Source organism: Cuculus canorus, chromosome 5 (assembly GCF_017976375.1).
Source record: "Cuculus canorus isolate bCucCan1 chromosome 5, bCucCan1.pri, whole genome shotgun sequence".
NCBI classification, from domain to species: domain Eukaryota; kingdom Metazoa; phylum Chordata; class Aves; order Cuculiformes; family Cuculidae; genus Cuculus; species Cuculus canorus.
Window position 1 is genome coordinate 17,800,597 of NC_071405.1, and position 21,486 is coordinate 17,822,082.

At 46.8% G+C, this 21,486-nt stretch overlaps 2 protein-coding genes across 4 annotated transcripts; one reads left to right on the forward strand and one right to left on the reverse strand.

Moving 5' to 3' along the window:
- Positions 1 to 195: 195 nt before the first annotated feature.
- VIPAS39 (VPS33B interacting protein, apical-basolateral polarity regulator, spe-39 homolog) lies at positions 196 to 13,692 on the reverse strand. Of its 3 annotated transcripts, none has more exons than XR_008450223.1 (20): positions 13,374 to 13,526; positions 12,816 to 12,918; positions 11,353 to 11,496; positions 10,342 to 10,380; positions 9,935 to 9,999; positions 7,575 to 7,631; positions 6,577 to 6,669; positions 5,897 to 5,930; positions 5,344 to 5,446; positions 5,228 to 5,255; positions 4,968 to 5,041; positions 4,329 to 4,404; positions 3,900 to 4,034; positions 3,294 to 3,335; positions 2,811 to 2,900; positions 2,332 to 2,418; positions 2,081 to 2,170; positions 1,400 to 1,504; positions 752 to 1,124; positions 196 to 543 (listed from the first exon to the last, which is right to left on the reverse strand). XR_008450223.1 is itself a non-coding variant. In XM_054068985.1 (20 exons), exons 2-20 carry the CDS (start codon positions 13,464 to 13,466, stop codon positions 1,104 to 1,106), a joined length of 1,479 nt encoding a protein of 492 aa, XP_053924960.1. In that variant the 5' UTR covers positions 13,574 to 13,692; the 3' UTR covers positions 751 to 1,103. The 3 variants fall into 3 exon arrangements, 2 of the variants coding, with proteins under 2 accessions (XP_053924960.1, XP_053924961.1); XM_054068985.1 differs by lacking the exon at positions 196 to 543 and adding an exon at positions 13,574 to 13,692 and having other exon boundaries at positions 751 to 1,124; positions 13,374 to 13,466; XM_054068986.1 differs by lacking the exon at positions 196 to 543 and adding an exon at positions 13,574 to 13,646 and having other exon boundaries at positions 751 to 1,124; positions 13,374 to 13,485.
- Positions 13,693 to 13,773: 81 nt separating this feature from the next.
- On the forward strand, positions 13,774 to 20,635 carry AHSA1 (activator of HSP90 ATPase activity 1). Its single transcript, XM_009566778.2, has 9 exons — positions 13,774 to 13,938; positions 14,180 to 14,370; positions 14,554 to 14,636; positions 15,293 to 15,410; positions 17,771 to 17,859; positions 18,225 to 18,359; positions 19,130 to 19,231; positions 19,746 to 19,797; positions 20,227 to 20,635. The coding sequence occupies exons 1-9, from the start codon at positions 13,859 to 13,861 to the stop codon at positions 20,397 to 20,399; spliced, it is 1,023 nt and encodes a 340-aa protein (XP_009565073.2). The 5' UTR covers positions 13,774 to 13,858; the 3' UTR covers positions 20,400 to 20,635.
- Positions 20,636 to 21,486: the final 851 nt, after the last annotated feature.

The window sequence follows — 21,486 nt, forward strand, 5'->3', positions numbered from 1 at the left end:
TTAATTCATCTGTGCTGATGGCATTGAAGGTGTGAAATAAGGTACTGCTGCAAGCAAGTGTGACTTCATAGTGCCACTCAGTGTGCTTTTCAGGACATGAAAAAACACCCTGCATACTCACTTCGTGGGAGGTGTGATAAATTGCTCAGGATTAGCATACAAAGTGACAAAGTGCTCAGTGTAGGAAGGAAATAAACAGCCAAAGGAGAAAGAGAGAGCTTTATTTAAGGAATTCCAGTAAGTTCTGGAAGGATGAAGCCAGCAGTTGCCTGAGGAGTTGTGTTTTTGAGAAAGTGCAATTCAATCCTTCCTGGCATAACACTGTCATATAAAACTGCTGCTGGGGCCAGCAGGTTTGTGCCAACTGAGAGAGATCCCTCCTTACTTTCCATTCAACGCAGAAGGGCTTTAACCAGCTCCACATCAGGTGCCTGTTCTTCCCTGATGAAAGGATCTTCCAAGAGTTGCAGAGTGCCACTACAAGGATACTGGCAGAGGCTGCTGTCTTGGCTCTCTGCAGGAGTGCATACAACACCTTTTTTCCTAGGGTGAGCCAGATAAACCAACAAAAAAAAAAGGAGCTTTAAGGTGAAGCTGGTCCTTTCCCCCAACACGCTCTTGATGCAGCGAGAACACAGTCCACTGGGCTTTACTCCTGCCACAGCTAAGACCCTTGATGCCCAAAGCCAGCTTGAGCATTACAGGGACTAGTCAATGCTGTCTGGCAGGGAGACCCGTGAGTGTGACTGACCTGTTCCTCTTGTGAGAATAAGCCACTCAGAGCAAACATGCTGGGGCCATCAACTTCCCTTCTTTCCAACAAAAGTGGTGCGTGGCTTACAGCCAAGTCGAAGAGAATCAGATTCCAAAAAGAATCAGTCTTGGTGGATCAGTACCATGGGTTTGCTGGCTACACTGCAGCAGCTGCCTTCAACCAGTAGCCTGACTGCCACTGTCCCACAAGCCACAGGCACCCACTGTCACTGAGGAGTGTTGATGATGCAATGAGTAGTAACAGAGTTGCGCTGTTGGCACTGGACCGGGTTTTGCAGTTTCCTCTTTACCTGGCAAGGCAACGCCCAAGCAGTCTGCTTCACAGGTGCTCAGTTCTTCCATCGGATTTGCTAAAAGAGAAAACAAGACATCAGAGAAGACCAGCATCAGTCCTGAACATGGATCCCTCGGGGGCCAAATCAGTGAATCCAAATCCCTGACAAGGACAACTATGGCCAACGGGTGTTATTTCAATAGTTTTCACCCTTCACTCCAACGCTGAATGCAAACCCACATATAAGATTAGCTTCCCAGCAGGGATAAAAGTATGTAGGACAGCCATGCCCTTACACCCAATCTACAGCCATTTCTGTTGACAGTCTCTGGAAGAAAAAGTAGGTGTTACCATGTTGTTGAGAATGCTGTTTATCTTCTCTTCATCTGCAGAGCCTCGCTCCACCTTGCATTTATATGCTGTCAGCTGGATGCGATCCTTCAGATCCCTGTATGTCTAGATAAACAGCAAAACCAGCAGCCAGCTGAGTGAAGATGACATTTCTCAGTCTCTTCTCCCAAGTGATAGGATGAGAGGAAATGGCTTCAAGTTGAGCCAGGGGAGGTTCAGATTAGACATTAGGAAAAATTTCTTCACCAAAAAGGTTATCAGGCACTGGCAGAGGCTGCCCAGGGAGGGGGTTGAGTCACCATCCCTGGAGGTGTTTAAAAGATGAGCACATGAAGTGCTTAGGGATATGATTTAGTAGTGGACTGTTATGGTTGGACTCAATAATCTCAAAGGTCTTTTCCAACCCAGCAATTTTATGATTTCCACAGTTACATGGTGCCCTGTAGATGAGCAGGGCAACTATTCAGTCCCTCCTCAAGTTCCCACCACAACATAATTCCACAGCACAAATGCTAGGAGTTACTCTCCTGGCTCATTTAGCTTCCACTGGGAACCATATCACTGCTCCCAGGCCACAGGGATAAAAACACCAAAACCTCAGGCATATGGCAGAGCACTGGAAAGATAAGGAGAAAAAGCAGGCTTTTGTTCTATCTCTTCACACACACAGCAGGAATCTACCTCAATGACAACATCATGGCACTTGTATTTGGTGGCGAGGTTCAACCGCGTCTCCACATCCTCTACCAAGCGCACGTACTCCTGCAGCACCTATGAGGAAAGAAAGAGCATCTCTGCTCTCTTCTGTGAGTAAAGCCAGCAGCTCAGTAAGCTGTTCTCCCACCCCCAGCTAGGAAGCAGCTCATTTGGGGAATCATTCACAACCCAAATACTAACATGAAGGAGGACATATGTAGCTGTTCTTTGCTCACCTGCACAGGAGCATTGTTCCTTTGCAAAATCTCCACTACCCGGTGGAAGCCAATAGGTGCCTTCTTCTTGGTGTAGCCCAGCCAGTTCTGAAATGAGAGCAAACCCTATGCTAATCCTAAAGGACAATCCCTCCAGCCACAAGAAAATGCTTTTCCCCAGTGCCAGCAAGGTGTGCCACCATCCACCACATGCACCAGTGGCCAAGCCCTTTGTGCAATGGCTGTGTGCAGGTTGGCTGCGAACCCTTTGGTAACAGAGCATGAGGGCAGCCCCTTTCTCTGACCTTGCTGCTGCAGCCAAGCCAGACCCAGCAGAGGTCTTAGGCAAGGAGAAGAACATCAGACTGCAACACCCTGCAAACAGCGGTGCTGGGCCTTGCTGATATAAAACCAGTCTATCTAGTAACTCCAGAAAAAGCCAGATATCAGTACTTGGAATTAAGTCCCTTAATTAAGTCCCAAGGCTTTCTACAGCTCACCTTGGTGGTGAAGAGGGCATCCACGTCATCCCAGGCTCGCAGCTTGGCACGGGCAGCCAGGGCAGTCAGCACATACTGCTTATCAGGAATCTGCGAGGCAGAAAGCTGCAGTGAGAGGACTAGCACAGCTCAGAAGGCATGCGTGGGTTGGAATGGCATCTGCTCTCAGCCCTGTTAGGACCCACACCTACAGTCAGGCATAGAAGTGAGATGCTGCCTGAGGTCAAGATCAGAACTGCAGAGAGCAGGAGGTGGGGATTTGCAAGTGCTGCTGCAGCCAGGGTGCATGCAGTGAAAACTTCCATATGCTTCCCACTTGCCTTTCTGAGCCTCCAAAATGACCCTGCTCAAGGAGGATGATGCACCCCCCTCCCTATCTCAGTGCCAAGCCTCACAAACTCCTTCTACCCAGCCCCCTTGCCAAATATATTTTTGCAGCCCATTTTCAGTTAGTGCTGCCACAACAGGAGGAGACTCACGTACCTTAAATGTTTTCTTCAGGTTGCTCGGGCTGCTGAACGTTCCCTAGAGAGAAAAGACAAGTTGGTGCCAATTCAGCAGGGCAGGTCACAGCAGAGATTCAGACTCCTGTTGTAAGGCATGTGCCTCACACAGGGCGAATTTCCCCAAGTTTTCACTGCTTTTTGCTCACGTCAGTGCCATACGAGGAAACAGCTGGCAGAAGAAGGGAACTACACCACCCCTTTAGCTTTCTGGCTTAGTTTCCTCTACATCCTCAAGTGGTGCACCTCCAGCACTTCCAAGACCAGTATCACACACCTCAGCATCATGAGATTAAGGGCCAATTCTGGCTCCTTGGAACCAGAAGCAAAAGACAGTGGTTTCTAGGAGGCAACGCCCTGATAGGGTGTCCCAGGCAGAATGTCCCATTTTAAGAATAAAATAGAAAATGCCAAACTGGTCCCAGATGAACAAGGGGAGCTGAGTTCCTCTAGGCCTCTCTGAGCGATGAAATATGGCCTCCCTCTCATTCTCTCATTAACATGCCCCAGCTTAATCATCCCACATACTGAAAGCTACAGGGTAAACCTGTAACGTAACCCTTCTCTTCTTCCACATCGCCCTCACCTCAGTCTCTGTGTAGTGGTAGAAACAGGCATAGAAGAGGGTGGTCACGAGTGGCATGTTGAGAATTGAAGCCTTGCGAGGATATTTCCGAAATATCTCCGACTGCCCAGACGACTCTAAGTGCCGATCATTGGCCTGCAGAAACAGGAAGACAGAAAGGGTGAACACAAGCCCAGGCAACTACCTGACCTAGGTGCATGGTAGAGATTGGAGGAGAGTGTTGCGATAGGAATGCACAAGCAGAGCCTCAACGTGTTGTGAAGTCTCAGGTCTGCTACTTCATGTATCCCTGCCACAGCAGCTTGGACAGCAGTTAAATTACACTAGCGATGGGAGGCCAGCTAGATCCAAAGTGGTATAAGTTAGGGACAGATAGAGATCTGGCAGCTAGCCCCAATCATCTCCTAACCAGCATGGAAGACTTCATACCTCAATGATGATCTGTCGCTCCAGCAGGGTATAATGGTCTTGGATGTGGGAGGTATCCTCAGCTGAAAATGGCAGCCTGGACAGATGGGGAGGAAGGAAACAGTGTCAGCAGCTCTTAACACAGTACACTGAAGGATGCTCTTTGCTACCAAACATGCTGCCCACAGAGATGTTGGGAACACCTCCCATGCCCCCCAGCCTGGGTGGCTAGTAGGTGCTCAAGTCCCTGCCCCACTGCCCTCTCCAACTGTCTCTCTCCTAGACAGGCTCCAGAGAAGCAAAAATTATGTCGCAACTCTCGTAGAACAACCTAAAGCTGATGCTACCCATTTCCTCAAATGCTCAGGCTCCCAAGCTTTCATTCTTCACAACCTGAAGAATGAAATCTCAATGATCAGTAGGTCCCTGAAACACCTTTGCCCCTAAATAAGTAACAAAAGCTGCTGGAGTCGTGGTCACCACAAATTCTTCTTCTCTGGTCTACGTTGTGTCTACAACACCCAGCTCCCAACTGAGGCAAAACCTTCATCAGCGTTCAAACTGCATAAGCTGTGGCACTGGAACAGAGGTCTAATTTTCTTTACTACCATCTTCAGTGAAACACCCACATCCCACCCATTCTCTTGCATTTTTTCTTACCCGATGCAGCCTTTCAGAAATTCCCGCCTTTTTTCTACATCCTGGATGTTCAAATGCTCTCGGTACTGGGACAGCTGGGGGGAGAGAGAAAGGCAGCACAGTGTTCTCAGGAACTTGTGAAATGCAGGACTCCCCCAGAGGGCGAAATGCGGATGCAAAGCTCTCATCTGACTACCAGGCACCCTGCAGCCAGCCTCCCCCTGCCCACTACACCCTCTCTTCACTGAGGAAAGGGAGCTTCTGTTCCTGGGAATACTCACAGCAACTTCCTCAGTTCTGTCAAGGAACCTGCAAAAGGCAATGAGCAAGCATTAACTTGGAGGCAGGTTCCTAGCAGCATGCTCAGCCCCACCACAAGGCTGGGCAAGAGCCTCACCTGAGCAGATCCAGAAGAAACTTCTGCTCACCCGTCTCTTTGAGGAAATGGATCAGATGACACAAGGCCACCTGCCGCACTTCCAGCTCCCGAAACAAGATCTCTACAGCAGACAGAGGTATGTACAGGTGGGTAAAGATAAGTTAGCACTACCAAGCCCGAGGGAGCTAAAGCACAGTGTATGGAATTGCAAGCCATTCTCAGTATTCAACAATGTTATCTTATCTCAAAACAGTCTTGGAGGCTAGAGCACAGGAGAAGAGCCCGTTCACCAGACTGCCAGCTGAATTCACAGCAGTGTGCTACCCTTATGGACTCTTTTTCATTCACCCCATCGTCACTACTGGCTACCACCCCTTATAACTCCTCTCTGGGGCCTTTGTGGACATCACCATCCCCCCTCCCATCTTAGACGCACTGCAAAAATGTTTCATGCTCAGTAAACTAGCAATACCCCAGATGCTCTCTTTGGGATCTGCACCCAACGGAAGAACTAGCCACTCCGCCCTTAACTGAAATATACTATAGAAACCCTGGCCCCAGTTACACTTACCTCTCCTTAGCGTCCGTTTCAGGAATATCAGGACCTGCGAGCACAGAGAAGCAGCTCTCAGCTGAACAGATCAGTCTTCACCACAATTAAGACAGACAGACAACAAATTGGTCAAGGCCTGGGAAAGCTTTTGCAAAGGGTGTCTGAATTCTGCTACCCGCTCGTCACAGGAGGAGCAGTGAGCCAGGGCCACAGCTGCCTGGATGCCTGACTAAGCTTCTGCTCTGGAGCTTAGACAAGCAAGAAAAACATTTACAAATGAAAACCTTTCCATGAGAGATCCACGGGCTTAAAAGACCTGGATGAGGGAAGGTCTAACACAGTTCCGTTCACCACCTGCTTAGAAACCAGATAAACTGGAAAGGCCTCTCAAATTCTCTGTACTGCAAGGAGCAAATTAAACCCTGGCCTTCAAGACGCTGCTGCAAAGATCTGTAAGGTTGAACAATCAGGTTCTTTGTTATTAACCTGATATGAATTCTGCAGTGTAGCAGAAAAAACAGCAGGAATATGAACTTACCAGTGGAAGCTTTTACATTTTTCAGTCACTTCTTGGGTTTAAGTAAAGAACAACCCCTCATTTTCAAAGATTAGGTGGCCAACAGACTGCATTCACACAAACCACCCTCTGTGGGGCCACCCAGGAGGTCCCAGCCCTATCTGGCCCCAGCAGGACTCACAGCTGTAATGACATTCCCATCATGTCCAGACACAGCTTCATCCAAGAGCACCAGCTTGTCCTGCAGGGAGCGGAATCTCTCTAAAGAGCACACCTGGAGACAGAAGGGGTATAAATAGGCATATGGGACATCAGACAATCCCCAGACTGAACCAGTCCCTAAGGTACTACCTATTCTTCCCCCATGATCACTTCAGCAGAGAACTTTTCATTTAGCTGAAACCACGTTCTGCATGATCCCCAGGAATCTGTCCACAAGGGTTGCAGAGATAACCTTCTTCGTTGCCCAGGCTAGGACAGTAGACATTGCACAACCAGGAAACACACCCTTGTAACAAGGCAAAACTCTGCACACCACAAACCACCAGCCCTGACAGGAGGAAGAAACTCTTTAGGGCCCTTTCCACATTGGAGACCAGAAAAGTAGAGTTGTAAGACACTTCCTTTTTTCTTCTTACCCCATAATTGTGGCCTCTCTCAGCCTCTAGTTCACCTCAGCCTTTGAGGAGACACATGCAGAGTAACACCACAACCTCCCTGTGTGCTCATTGCAAACCAAGGTGGCTGAGAATAAGATTCCAGCTCCAGTGTAACCAAGATTACTTCTTTCCTCCCTCCACTTGTCACTAACTCAGAATGGAAGTAAAGCCCCACACCCTCAAGTTTTTTTCAAGAAACCCAGTCCGAGGGAGCAGAAAGGGTAGAAAGGAAAAAAGCAGTACAGATATCTCCTGTCAGACCCTAGCAGAGTGGATAACTCAAGTAAACATCACAACAAAACCCTGAAGGTTTCCTTCTGCTCCCGAGCTAGTGTGACCCTAGCACTGCCACTTGGCAAAGCAGCAGACAGGCAGAGCACCATCCATGCTAGATGCTGCAAGCAACAGGGATCCCCTCCCTGCTCCAGGGAGAACAGCCAGGAGCATAAGGCAGTGGAAAGCAGTTTAGGACCACCCACCCTCCATCTCTTGCAAGCAGGTGGGAGTGGAAAGTCCTTACCTTGCCCCTCTGCATTCGCCTGACTGTATCTCTGGGGCTCCAATCACTGCTGTAATCCTGCCACAAGGGAAATAAAGAGCTCTTGAGCCTCAAGAGGCCAGATCACATCAGCAGTCCCCAAGCTGCCTTCCACTTTTGCTGGATCAGAGTGACGGCCTATGTGTAGCTTCTCAGGCATCATACAGCTGCTCTGGGGCAGTATTAGCAGGATGTGTCCCTACGATGCTCATGTGCAGATGCTGGGCCCTCAGACTCTGCATGTGGCTGAGGAGGGATGCTAAAAGTTCAGATACCAACAGAGTCTTTCTATTGCCTCAGTCAAGTCTGTCATCATTGTCTTTATAAAACGTGCATTTCAACAGCTTGTCCTCCTTGCAAATTAAACCTCCAATGTTGCTTTCGGAAAAACAAACAAAATACACCCAAAGCCAACAAACCCAAAACTGAGGGGGAAGGAATCAGTTTCTTGTTACAATTCAGACAGAGCCTTCCACAGCAGAGCGGAAAACACAGGGACAACTGCCTCAGGCAAGCGCCTGGAGAGTCACAGAGGACTAGTACAATGTGACTCGAAGCTGTAGCTACTGCTGTTGCAATGACTGAAGTTCTCTGTCTGCAGACACTATGACCTGGAAGCAATGGATAAAAAGTGGTGATGGTCTGAGCCGCTCAACTCAGACTCCAAGAAAGCATCTAAACATTTGTGAGACACTCAACCCAGCAGTTGTAATTCAGACTCCTGCCTCGAAAGAGACAGAAGAAAGGGGTAACCAGAACCAGCTCCAAGGACATTGAATTTTAAATTCATTGAAGATTTATTGAAAGACCAAATCTAAATGAAAAAAGGGCTGCCTCAGAGTGCACATGAGTCTCTCAAGTCAACGTACAGCTGAGCATCAAATGCCCTAAGCATCAGAGTTCCTTCCAGCACCTCTAGCCAGAGGCAGCTCCTCAGCCTGTCACTGTCAGGACACTGGTTCAAAGCTGCCACTAATTTCCTCTTCTCTGTTATTCTAATAGGGTTGTGTAAATGTGTGAGGCTTGTTGTGGAAGTTTATGGGAAAGACAAGCACAGAAAGGGAGGGATCAAAATTAATTGGGCAGAAACAGGCATGGTAAAATAAAGGGAAAAGAGGCCACAGGGTGTCTGCCAAGTTTGAACAAGTGGATAATAAGTGTGCCTGTCTGACTGAGACCCACAATGGATGACTGCAGTCTGTCCTATACTCACATTAAATTCTATATTTAATCACCTTCTGTGTGAGTGGGCTCTCTATTCCAAGCGTATGTGTTGTATGAACACTACTGAATTCCAAGCCCAACCAGCTTGCTTTTAAGAGACTGTACAACCCTTCTCTTTCCTGATCCACTGCCTCTGCAGACAGACTAGAACATAACACGTTCTTACTTTTCAGAAAATGCAGTCGCTTAGAAAAGGTTTAACTGAAAAGTTAAGAGAATTGGTACTGCTTTAGCTGAAACCAGAACATAGCCAGCAGGTAGGATAAGCAGTCTGAGCATCAGGAACTGGAACGTGACCACAAACCTTAGGAGCTCAAGGATCCAGGTGCCTGCAACTGGAGGAGTCTAGGGTCTGAGACTCAGCTACAAAATAAACCGGAAATCTAAGACCAGCTACTGGAGACACCCATTGAGTGTGTGTTCCACTATTGGAATTCGATCCCGTTCAGGCATAAAGGAGGCTCAGGATCAGGCTTGAGTGTTGTGTGTTTTTTGTCTGTTAGTAAAGGCACTGGTTTCTCTAAGTGTTAACCCCTGTGAGCAGCTGTGTTAATATTGAACATGTCTCCATCTGTTGGGAATATGTCCTTAGTTCTGTTACTGGCTGGTCCTGGGCACATGGAACCACAACCTCACATCTAGTAGGAGGAATTAAGACAGTTCCCATATCCACTAGATTCTGCAACACCTAACACTGCCTATCTGGGAGAATAACATTCCTGCTAAGTGGAACTCCACTTCTGTGCATCTCCCTCTGTGTTGTCCCAGTGATTTATAAAAAGGAAATTTAGCTTTCAGATTTAAAAAGCACACGTGATGCAAATTCATCTGACCCAGTATGAAAGCTTCTTACAGGCAAAGCACTACATAGAAATCCTTTTCACGGACTTCTGGGCCATTCATTAGGAGAAGGAATAACTAAGACCCCCAGCAAAGCTCCCCACTTCTGAGCAAAAGCAGAGAATACCTGAATTACTGTGAGGCTGCCTTGTGCAGCTCCCTGTCCTATTCCCTGCACTGGCCCCCGGTGTCTGGAATAGCAATTAATCGCTTCGCATGAAACCAATAGAATAGGAAGTTCTCCTGATGTCAACACACTTCAAATGCAGGCTGCTCACCTTATATTCAGCTTTTGGTCTGCGCAGCTCTGGGGCATAGTTTTTAACTCCTGTGTCAGAAAGGGCTGAGAGGGAAAGGCAAAGCTGAGTACCACATGAAAATCCTGATTCATACCTGCTTCCAAACCCACCCTTTTCTTGGTTTTCCTCATAGAAGAACCAAACTAAAGCACCAAATGGCAATACAAAGTTGCTCTAAATCCAACAGCTGCCAGTTGTACATAAGCAGATTACTCCAAACCACCATGCTAACTCTTTCACTTTTTTGCTGAATGATTTCCAGACAACTCATCATTCAGTTTCCCTTTCTGCAGCATAAGGAAAATGAAACTTCCCTTTTTTCGGAAGTACTTTGTTTTACATAAATCTGCATCCCTCCTAAAACAAGGCAAGGATTCAAAACTTACCATCTGAAAGGGACTGGAAACTTGGAAGTTTGTTTCGTCCTGAAATCAAAACAAACACTAATGAGAGAGCATGTTTTCATCAGCAACACTGCTGTTATGCAGAACATAAGCCTGAACTGCAAGCCAGTGCGCTGCAGCTATGCCACTGTAGCACAAGCCACTCTGTACAGTGATTCACACTACACCGGCAGAGCTGGGGCTCACCTGCTTGCAGTCTAAGCCTTTGAAGTTGCCTGTGGCACCACAAACCATACCACATCCCAGCCTATCTGCCTCCTTGTTGCTGAGGCCAGGAGACATTAGAGAGCCTGAATTTACTCGCCTACCTCCACAGCAGAGGCTCAAGCATACAGCACTGCTTAGGCCATGGCAACACAGAGAGCTTTGTTCACCAGGGCTGCAATTTGGATGCCTTTCATCACCACTGCATTATCAAAGTTGAGAGTAAAAAAAACACCCCTGAGCAAGATAGGCAAAGTAAAAGCTGGTTTGTTGTCTGGGTGTGAGATGACTTGCAAGCTGTGCAAGTCTCTCCACAGTTCGATGTGCAGTTCCCTCCATAACCAGCTCCACTACCACTGCTGTGACCCTGTGTTTGCTGAACCAACTGTAACATCAACAGCAGCCAGCTGAGCTCCAAATAAAGAATAATGAACCTGTCTTCTCTATAGCACTGAAGATCAAATGAGGGCCACACACGTCAAGCCAGTCCCTTTGTAGCCTGGATTGCTGTACAGTGCTCCACCTTGCTGTTTTTTTCTGGTATCTGGCTTTTAAGAAACCATCATTTCCAACCCCCTCCTCCCATACCACAAGCGCGTGAGACCTTCTGCACAAGAGTCTACAACTTTTGACCAGTGAGAGATGCACTCCCACACTCTGAGGAGAGATCAGAGCTTCCCTGTTTTGTAATACACTTAAAAGAAAATAATTCACATCAGATAACACCATTGCCCTTTGACACTCCTGAGAGAAAACCCACTCATCCATGTTGTATACAACGAATCTCACCTTTGAACAGGCTGCTTAGGGAGTAGGAGGATACTTGTTTGGGAAAAGCAGCATAGGAGGAAGAGCCCTTCTGCAGGCTGGAGTCTCGGCCATCCAGCGAGCTAGTGCTGCTGGAGGCTGTCTCTTTGATTGACCAGGAGATACCTATGTGCAGAAAGGTAATTTATAACATTATATAACAGAGAAAGAGAAAACCAGTCTGTAAACAATTATCTTATGGTACAGCAGGAATGTTACCAAGTGTTTATTTGTCAGCTCTGCACTAGCACATCCTGATAACTTTGACCCTCAGCATTAAGCAGATGCAGTACACAGAATTCCAACCTTGTGCAATACTGCTTGTTAAACAGTTGCACGTTGTCCTCCAGAAATGGTTGATTCCAGCAACACTGTACAGCTGCTTATAGCTTATGCAAAAAAAATGCACAGAGCACCCAACATTTACATGTCGCTGCATGGAGTAAAGCAAAATCTTTGCTTTAAAGATACAGAGCAACCCAGGGAATCCCTAGATTACCTCAAATTACAGAAGCACAAGTACATACCTTCCTGAATACCAGAAAACTCAAACAGGTGTTTTGTTTGCATGGGAAAGAAACCAAACTCTGTGCATATGCTGCTAGCAATAATGCATGTCTCCCTCCTGCTTGACTGAGACACAGTTTTCCCTTCTTTTCACGCTGCTGCACAACAAAGACATTTTAGAAAAGTGTGATAGAGCAAAAAAGCCAACAGGTCAAGACTTTTGCTGGGAAAAGAAAGAGCCTCAACCAGAGGGAGGAGCTAGAACACAGGACAAGAAGAACAGACTCTTTAAGGGTCCTCTGGGTGATCCAAATGTAAATTTCCACTGTTTGGCACTGGCTAGCAAGTGCCACATATTCTGTGGGTCATGAACTCCAAAGCACAGCAGACAGCATATTCTGTGGGTCATGAGCTCACTCCTATCATCACTAGAAACACACTTGCTTAATGTTTACATTTCCCTTTTAAACTTCAAGCATAAAAGTCAGCCTATAAACAAACACTAAACCTCAGAATATCTCCTTAAAGTGCTGGGGGTACAAAGCACAGTGACCTTTAAGTGGTGCCATGTCAGGCAGCAATGTGAAGGAAAAGATCACCTAGAATCTTGCAGATCAGCTGAACATGATGAGCATCAAGCCATAACCTCCAAAATATCTGTTCTAAGCTGGGCTACATAATAGGAAAAACACAGTGAATTTCCTCCACTTGTCTGCACTCCCCTTCTTTATGCAATTTGTGCTTCTGCTCGCTCTCTTTTTAGTGGATCAACGCAGGTAAATCAAGTGGCTCACATGACCTGAGGAGACTGGAATTAGATTAGATATGCAGGATTAGATAGCAAGCAGTACTCCTGACCTCAACTAAATGACATGATTTAAGCAGTAACTTTAAACTCCCTCTGTCTCAAGAATAATTCACGGTACTTTCGCACTTACTTCCCACAGGTTCTCCACTCCAGCTGACCCTCTCAAGGTCGTCATCATCATCATCATCAACAATATCTCGAAGACTATTTACTGCCCGTTTGGATTCCTTTAGCTATGAACAAAAGAAAGCCCTTGTATAAAGACAACCAGTGTTGCAGAGCATGCTTTGTTCCCTCTTCCTTCAAACAATCCCCCCGAAGAGTTTTGAATACAGCTGCCACTGCCTCCTCTGGAGGAGGCATTTTACACCTGCAGGTGTTCAACAGACACAGCAGCCCTTCCTCACTCTCCTTCCAAAAGCCTCTTAGACACCGACAGCACAACTAGCAGGAGATGCAGTTTGCTGCACGGGTGAAGAACCACGGTCCTAATGAGATTTTGGACAGACTACCGTGGGGGCGAGGAGGGAGTCCTCGGTGGCCTCCACACAGGGCAGGATACGAGCTCCCTCCCACCAAGCACAGATCCTCAGGGAAGCCTGAGGCCGAGCGAGCAGCGGGGGCGCGGGGCTGTGGGGAGGTTTGGGAGGAGGTGTGCATCGCAAACCGGGCCGGGCCCGGGCCCCACCTGCGAGAGCTCATCATCCTCGTCGTCGAAGGTGAAGGCCCGGAACTTGGAGCTGTGCCAGTACTCCTCCTCGTCCGCCTTCGCCCTGCTCATCTGCAACGGCACCGCGTGGCTGCCTCAGGGGAGCGGCTGCCCCCGGGGTTCCCCCCGCCCCTGCTCGGTGCCGCCAGCCGCCCGGTGCAGCTGCCCGCCCCACTCACCTCCCCAGCCGTCCCTCCCGCGCCGGGCGCCGCCAGGGCAGGACGAGCCGGAAGCGCGGCGGCCGCGCGGGGCACGCCGGGACGCGTAGTCTCGCGCCTCGTTGCGCACGGCCCCGCCTCCGCGCGCGCCGTCACAACGGCCGTACTACAACTCCCAGAGGGCAGCGCGGAGCGGCCGGGCTCGGGGCGCCGCCGGAAGCACCGCGCTGGGACCGGAAGCCGGGAGGTGGCGCGGGCGTTCTAGCAGCTTCCACGGGAGTCTGGCACGGAGCGGTCCCGGTCCAGATGGCCAAGTGGGGGGAGGGTGACCCGCGCTGGATCGTGGAACAGCGCGCGGACGCCACCAACGTGAACAACTGGCACTGGTGAGCGGCCGGGCCGGGGCTCTGCCCGCCCTGCCCGTCTGCCAGCGGCCCGGGCTGCGGCCCCGTCTCCGGGAGTCTGGGGAACACCGGGGTGGCTGCCCAGGGGAAGGAAGGGCTGCGTGTGTCAGTGTCTGTCCGTATGTATGGGAATAGGGAAGGACGGGGAGAAGGATGGATTTTCCCAGCATGCGCTAACTATATGCTCTGTCTCGGATTCTCACACTGTCTGGTTTTCTCGCAGGACGGAGCGAGATGCCTCCAACTGGTCCACAGAGCGGCTGAAAACTCTCCTCCTGCCTGTCAGGGTGGAGGGGGAGGAAGGGGCATGTGAGGTGACAGAAGTGAGCAAGCTGGATGGAGAGGCCTCCATCAATAACCGCAAAGGGAAACTTATCTTCTTCTATGAGTGGGCTATCAAGCTGGCGTGGACTGGTGAGTGGTGTTCTTGTTTCCTGTTTCAAGGTCAGATTCATCTATAAGATTGAGATTTAGAGTACTTTTGTTATTTGGGAAATAACAGTAAAGGGAAATGTTGTGTTACAAGACAAAACAAGTTTGTTTTTCAAACAACCAGGTAAAGAAATGTTGATCCGAATGACGTAATTGTAATTGCAGGCACCTCAAAGACAGGAGTAAAGTACAAAGGTTATGTGGAGATTCCTAACCTCTCAGATGAAAATGACATTGATGAAGTTGAGGTAAGCACCGCTAAAGGCTAATACTGCTGGCTGTATGGCTGTTCTGACAGGAATCCTCAAAGCATTAGTATTTCCTTCCATGTTACCTTTTCCAGAATATCTGCATTTGTAGTGTTAGAGACTGCTTAAATTAGTAGAATCATAGAATGGTTTGCGTTGAAAAGGACCTTAAAGATTACTGCTTCCAATCCCCCCTGCCATGGACAAGACCAACTTCCACTGGATCAAGTTGCTCAAAGCCTCATCCAACTTGGCCTTGAACACCTCCAAGGAGGTGGCATCCACAACTTCTTTGGGCAACTTATTCCAGTGTCTAATCACCCTCACAGTGTAGAATGTATTCCTTATATCTAATCTAAACCTATCATCTTCCTGTTTTAAAACCGTCACCCCTCATCCTGTCACTGTGCTCCTTGATGAAGAGTCCCTCCTCATTGTGTTGTGTCTTTATTGAGTTAATTCTTGTCTTCTGGAAGCACATGAATGCTTTTATGTACATGTGTATGTTATTGGGGGTGGAGAGGTAGAATTTTAGGTTAATAAAACTGTACTGCTGTTTCTGAAAGTTTAGCCAAAATCGAACTGTGATGTTGAGTTGAGTCGTAAAAAGACTGTGAAAGCATGGCTTGTTATTAGCCCCTGTCTTTCTTGTTTAGATCCTTGTCAGCCTTGCTAAAGATGAGCCTGACACTAACTTAAAGACACTGATGAAGCAAGAGGGTACAAAAAAAATCAGAGATGCCATGAAAACTTATATCAGCACTCTTAAAACAGGTACGTAAATGAGAGGGAGAACTGTTATGGGAACTTATGTGGGCTAGTGCTAAAGAAGGGCTGAGCTTAAGGAGAGGAGGGAATATAAGTTCCTTACCCTATTTCAGGTGTCAGAGCAATTTTTCTGTCTCTGAAAATAGTGAGTATTTAGCAAGAAGCGCTTTTGTCTCTGGTTGCTGTAGCATGGCCCAGGAAAATTGTTTAGAGTGACAGTCCAATAATAAACCAAGTTTTTTGAGATATGTTTTCAAAGTGTCCTTCATACTCTGAAGCTCAGCTGCAGAGAACATAAAAGCAGTAAAATGTGTTTGCTGCTCCAGTGACACAGAGTATAGGTCACTGCATGTGGTACAATCTAGCCTTCTGTTTGCTTACTCCATTGGAAAGTGGTATTTGTCCCTGGTGTGTTGGTTTATGTCTTTTGCCATGCTAGTAAGGGCAGGTGGTGTTACTTGGATTTGAGAATAACCAACAACTGAAAATTGCCCTGCAGGTTTTGTTGGTGTCATTGAATGAGTTGTCTTGGCATCTGCATCAAGATTATTTTTTGCAGAAGATAACGCCAACGGCTGGATTCAGATTTAAAACAGCGTGCTTTGCTTGAGTTCAGCTTTGCTCTCTAGTGCAGGCTGGGAACACTAGAGTAGCTTTTTCGAGTCATTTTCCTGTGTTACACTACATGTGCTGGAAATGCAGGTTTTGCTAGCACTGTTTCTGTTTTTCCAGGATTAAATTTCTGCATCCTTGGGTTTTCTTCAGGCATTTTAGTGTTCAGGATAGGAGATGCAGTCACCCAGTGAAAGATGAGAATGTTATTTAGGAAGTACTGTATAGTCTTGTGTGCTGGAATAAATAAGTATAGGTGGCAACTATATATTCATGGAATCATAGAATGGTTTGGGTTGCAAGGGACCTTAATGATCATCTAGTTCCAACTCCACTGCCTTGAGCAAGGACACCTCCCACCATACCAGGCTGCCCAAGGCCCCATCCACCCTGGCTTTGAACGCTTCCAGGGAGGGGACATTCACAGTTTCTCTGGGCAACCTGTGCCAGTGCCTCACCACCCTCATCATGAGTAATTTCTTCTTAATGTATAATCTAAATATTTTCCTTTCTAATTTAAAGCCATTCCCCCTTGTCCTGTCACTACAAGCCTTTGTAAACAGTCCCTCCCCAGCTTTCTTGAAGTCCCTTCAGGTGCTGGAAGGTCGCTATAAGGTCTCCCCAGAGCCTTCTCTTCTCCAGGCTGAACAACCCCAACTCTCCCAGCCAGTCCTCATAGCAGAGGTGCCCCAGCCCTCTGATTGTCTTTGTGGTCCTTCTCTGTACCTGTTCCAACATTTCCATATCCTTCTTATGTTGAGGATTCCAGAACTGGACACAATACTCCAGCTGGGGTCTCACGAGAGCAAAGTAGAGGGGGAGAATCACCTCCCTCGACCTTCTGGCCACACTTCTTTTGATGCAGCCCAGGCCTTCTGGGGTGCAAGTGCATGTTGCCAACTTATGTAGAGCTCGTCATCAATCAGCACCCCAAGTCTTTCTCTGGCTCTCAATCACATCATCCTCCTTCTGTATTGAAGCTGTGTAATGTATTTTGCGGTGGGAGTTATACACGTATAATAAAATTTTGCCACATAATGGAATTTTGCGAGTTTGAACAGTTAAGGAATATAAGCAAACTGTTCTGTGATTGGTAAAGGCAGAGGTGTTAGGGCTGGAGAAGAATCAAACGTGGTGCCAAAAGAGGCTGAAGGTTCTGGTGGAGTTGCTGAAGCACTGGGGCTGCTGGACGTGGCACTGGTGGGACCTCCCCTGGGTTTCTACATGTAGTCCTGATCTCTGGTGTCAAAAAAGATAGCTCAGAGATGGAGTTGGAGGTGACTTCATTGTGTGCTACCGTGATACAAGAGATAGAGAACCAGTCTGAAAAGAAATGGAAAAGCTTAATTTGTCTACACCAGCAAGATAAAAGTATTCGAGACTTGATAGCTATTTATATTAGAGAGAGAAAAAAAAAAAAAACAACTTAAGTGCAAGGCTAACATTAACATTAATATGAGAGCAAAATGTGGAAGATAGCAGTCAACATATCTCGACTAGGAAGGGGAGGTAGGTTTCTAACTGTTAGCATAGGCAGTTTCTGGCCTTCAGTGGAGTATAGTGAGGGTGAGAAAAATTCATTGCTTATAAAAAAGAGGTCTGTTTACTTTTTTTAAAAACTGGTTTCAAGTCGTGGATGCCAGGGAGAGCAGAGGAGAGACCAGAAAGCCCTTTTTGCTTGTGTGTTTTGAATAACAGTTAAAAGGTTTACTTGATCTTTTATTGGTTTCATGGATGCATTCCTGTCGTTTCAGAATTCACCCAGGGCATGATTTTGCCCACAGTGAATGGTGATCATACGGAAACAACACCGCGAGTGGCTCCGAAAGGAGAAGACCGCAAGGTACATAAAAATGTGTGAACACACTTTGGATCTGTGAAGAAGAGTACACGGTATTAGATTCCAGGGCTTACATGAGCCACCTATGCTGCTTAAAGTATATATATACATATATATATATATATAAAATTTGTTTTTCTTTTCAGGAATTGGCAGTCTGTGGTGTAGGCCTAACACTTTTGATTTGCAGCACGTGGTATTTCTTAGTTGAAGCAGGGTGATAAATCTGCTTTTTACACTCAAATATGATTGTACCTAATCATATCTTTACCAAAAGCTTTCGCTTTTTCTCTTTGGTATGTGAACACCTGTGAAGTTTTTTTGTGAAAAAAGTACATGAGTGTTTGTTTTGCTTGTTGTTTTGTTAGATGGCTGCTAGCAGCAGTACTGCCCCATCGCAGTCCAAACCCATAGGAGTCAAGATCCCTACATGCAAGATCAGCTTGAAGGACACCTTCTTAACATCTCCTGAGGAGCTGTACCGGGTGTTTATTACTCAGGAGGTACTGTCAGGCTTGTTCTGAGAATTGTTCTTTGCACAGAGGATGTTGTTCCCAAGAAACTTTTTAAGGCATTCTGTAGGACACTTAGCATTCATGAGAGTGGATAAAGAAAGCCGGACTGCAGAAAACTTAAAGCTCGTGTGCATCTTTTCATACAGTTGGTAAGAAAGGATTAATGCAAGCCAGAAGCCAGTTCCAGATTTTCGTCAGCACCTGGCTGTAGGTGTATCCCTCTCTGCATGTGGTCAGATCTCTTAGCACACAGTCGTGTGCTTCTTGGGTTTGTTTTGTTTTTTCCTTTTAAGGTTAGGTGGTATCTAAGTGTATGTTGGGAACAGTTTCCCCTCTCCTGCCCACTATTATATGTATTATATAGTTGAAAAAGAGAGTGCAGCATTGTATAATTATTTAAACAAGGCATTAGTCTTTTGTTTCTCCTTTTTTTCCAAAAAGAAAAAAAAAAAAAAGACCTTTTTTTAGAACTAGGTTTCATTAAGGAATCAGCAGAGTAAATCAGCATGGCTTACAGAACACTGCAAAGAATATCAAAGCTAAAGGTTCTTTTTCCTTGGCCCATAGAATGCTGCTGTGGTGACTATTACTATGTTTTTCTGGCAAGGGCGCATTTTTTGTCTTTACTTGATGAAGACCTTACGCTACTTACTTGCCTCCTCTTCCAGAACTTTTGTAGCTGGGTGGGAGCCATTAGGCAACAAGTTTGTGAACAGATAATGTCTGGTAATACAGATCTCCTCCTGAATTATTTTCAGATGGTCCAAGCTTTCACCCATGCACAAGCTGCTGTGGAGGCTGATAAAGGAGGCAAGTTTCAGTTGCTGGATGGTAGTGTCACAGGAGAGTTCGTTGATCTAGTAAGTACTAACTAGCGCAGGTGTATCTTGTTTGGGGGCAGCCTTTTCATTTTTGAAGTATGTGTTCTGTATCAATGCTTCAGTTAGCTAATTGTGGGGTTCTACCTGGTGCCCAGTAATTATCTATAATTGCGGTGGCTATTGAAGCACTTCTTGTTGTATGGATTAATGTATGGGACTTCAGTCTGGGGAGAAAATCTGGCTTCCTGTCATGCATTTGGTGTGTCTATGTGTGATTTTACTTATTTATTAGGGGTTGGAGGGGTGTTAAAGATGGTAACTGACTGTTTTGCTCTTAGCCTTCCTGCCACTAAAGTCTTCTGCACAAGGACACTGTCTCAGTGTTTGAGGCTCTGCTATGGCTTACGTTACTAGAAGAGGAGTGGAAAGAAAAAGACACTTAAAATTTCGTCCCTGCTGTGTGTATTTCTCAAAGGGTCTCAATGCAGTTCTAGTCAATTAGTCTGCAAAATTTTCAAAAAGTTACTACTCAGCCTTTTTCTCTCTTTTCAAGGTTCCTGAGAAGCAACTTGTTATGAAATGGAGATTTAAATCTTGGCCAGCGGGTAAGTAGTCTAAAAATGGACTATGGTATTATGTCCCTTGTCTGTCAGAAGAATTCCAGTCCCGTTTGCACACTGCCCTCTGGCTTGTGATTGGGGAGCATACGGTGTTCTAGGAGCTGCACCTGCCTTATCCCAACTTCATATCCCACATGATCAGAATCATCAGCCGTCGCTTAAAGCAGCAGCGAAAGGGATTAGAAACGATGAAGTAGCAGCTTGCTCAGCTGTGGCTGCAACTGCTTCAAACCCCATGAAGAGGGAGCCCTTGCCTCTCTCTGAGAAAGGCCTGCAGCTGTCATAAATAGATCTTCTGGGAAGAATCCTGAGGAGTCTTTTAAGTGGTGCGGTGTGAGAGAAGGAGCAGAACAGCTTCTTGGGCAGCATATACTATACTGCACACTACTGACAGATTTGCTTTGGTTCCTCCAGGGCACTTCGCAACAATCACCTTGAACTTCACTGACAAAGGTGGTGAGACTGAAGTGTGCTTGGAAGGCAAGGGTATTCCTGCCAGTGAGGAGGAAAGAACAAAGCAAGGCTGGCAGCATTACTACTTCGAGAGCATTAAACAGACATTTGGCTATGGTGCCCGCTTGTTTTAATACTGGTTGCTGGGAAGGCTCTGCCTGAAGACTCTGCCACGTGGACTGATAAATTTCTCACCTGTCCCCTTCTAATCTTGGCCCTGCTGCTGAGTAAAGTGGGATGACAGGTGATGAGGAGGGCCGCTGAGCAGCACCACTTTCAGTCCCTTGCTGCCTTGTGCATGTCTCGTGCTGCAGGGATTCTCTTACATGTACATAACTTCTATTGCTAAATAAACCTAACTTAAAAAAAAAAGCCATGGAACTTGTGTCCTCGTGTCAGCTTGAGTTCAAAGGGTCTGTCGATAGGCCGAGGGAGGGATCTGTCAGGGAAAACACCCATCAATGGGGAGTGCTGATCCCAGTGTGATTTACTCCTACTCTGCTCTTGGGCAGCAGAGAGCATGAGTTTGATGCAGTTTTTGGTTTGAGCAGCTGCTCATTTTCTCTCTGCTTGTCATTTGCTGCTAGTAAATGTTCCAAACCTTTCCCATTGCTGAAGGGATCTAAGATCCTGTTCAAGCTATTCCTCTCCTCCCTTGCACAATCCTGTCTTATACGCTAGCCTGCTCTACAAGTGCTGATCATTTAGTCACCTGATGTCCAAGGCAATTGACAAACCTACAGGATGGTTCTAGCATGTTGTGGGGCCCAGGGTCAGCTAACCCCAAGAGCTTCATGCCAAAGCAGGCTGGACTCTGTGGGTGAGATGATTCCTGTGAAATAAACAAGGTGCAGTACTTTTGTCTGACCCCACTTCAGTTGTTGCTTCACCTGGTGGGAGAGGGAAAACCACTCGCTTGTTCTCTCCTGCTAATAGTTCCCAGAGATGTCTTCAAAAGCAATAAATTTGATTGTAGGACAGGGAGGAAATGTAGTTCTGGTCAGAAATGTCAATCCACTTAACCTCGAGCATGACAGAAGTGCTCAGTTTTCCCTTTGAGGCGTTAAGTTTCTGTTGCATACTTTGTTTTCTGCAGAACACCTCGGTAAGCTAGAAGTTCATAATGTTATTGGCTGAGAATCACTGTATGGGATATTTTTAAAGAAATGCATGAATCTGGGTAGCATGTTGTAGCCGGTGATTATTTATGGTAAAGTGTTT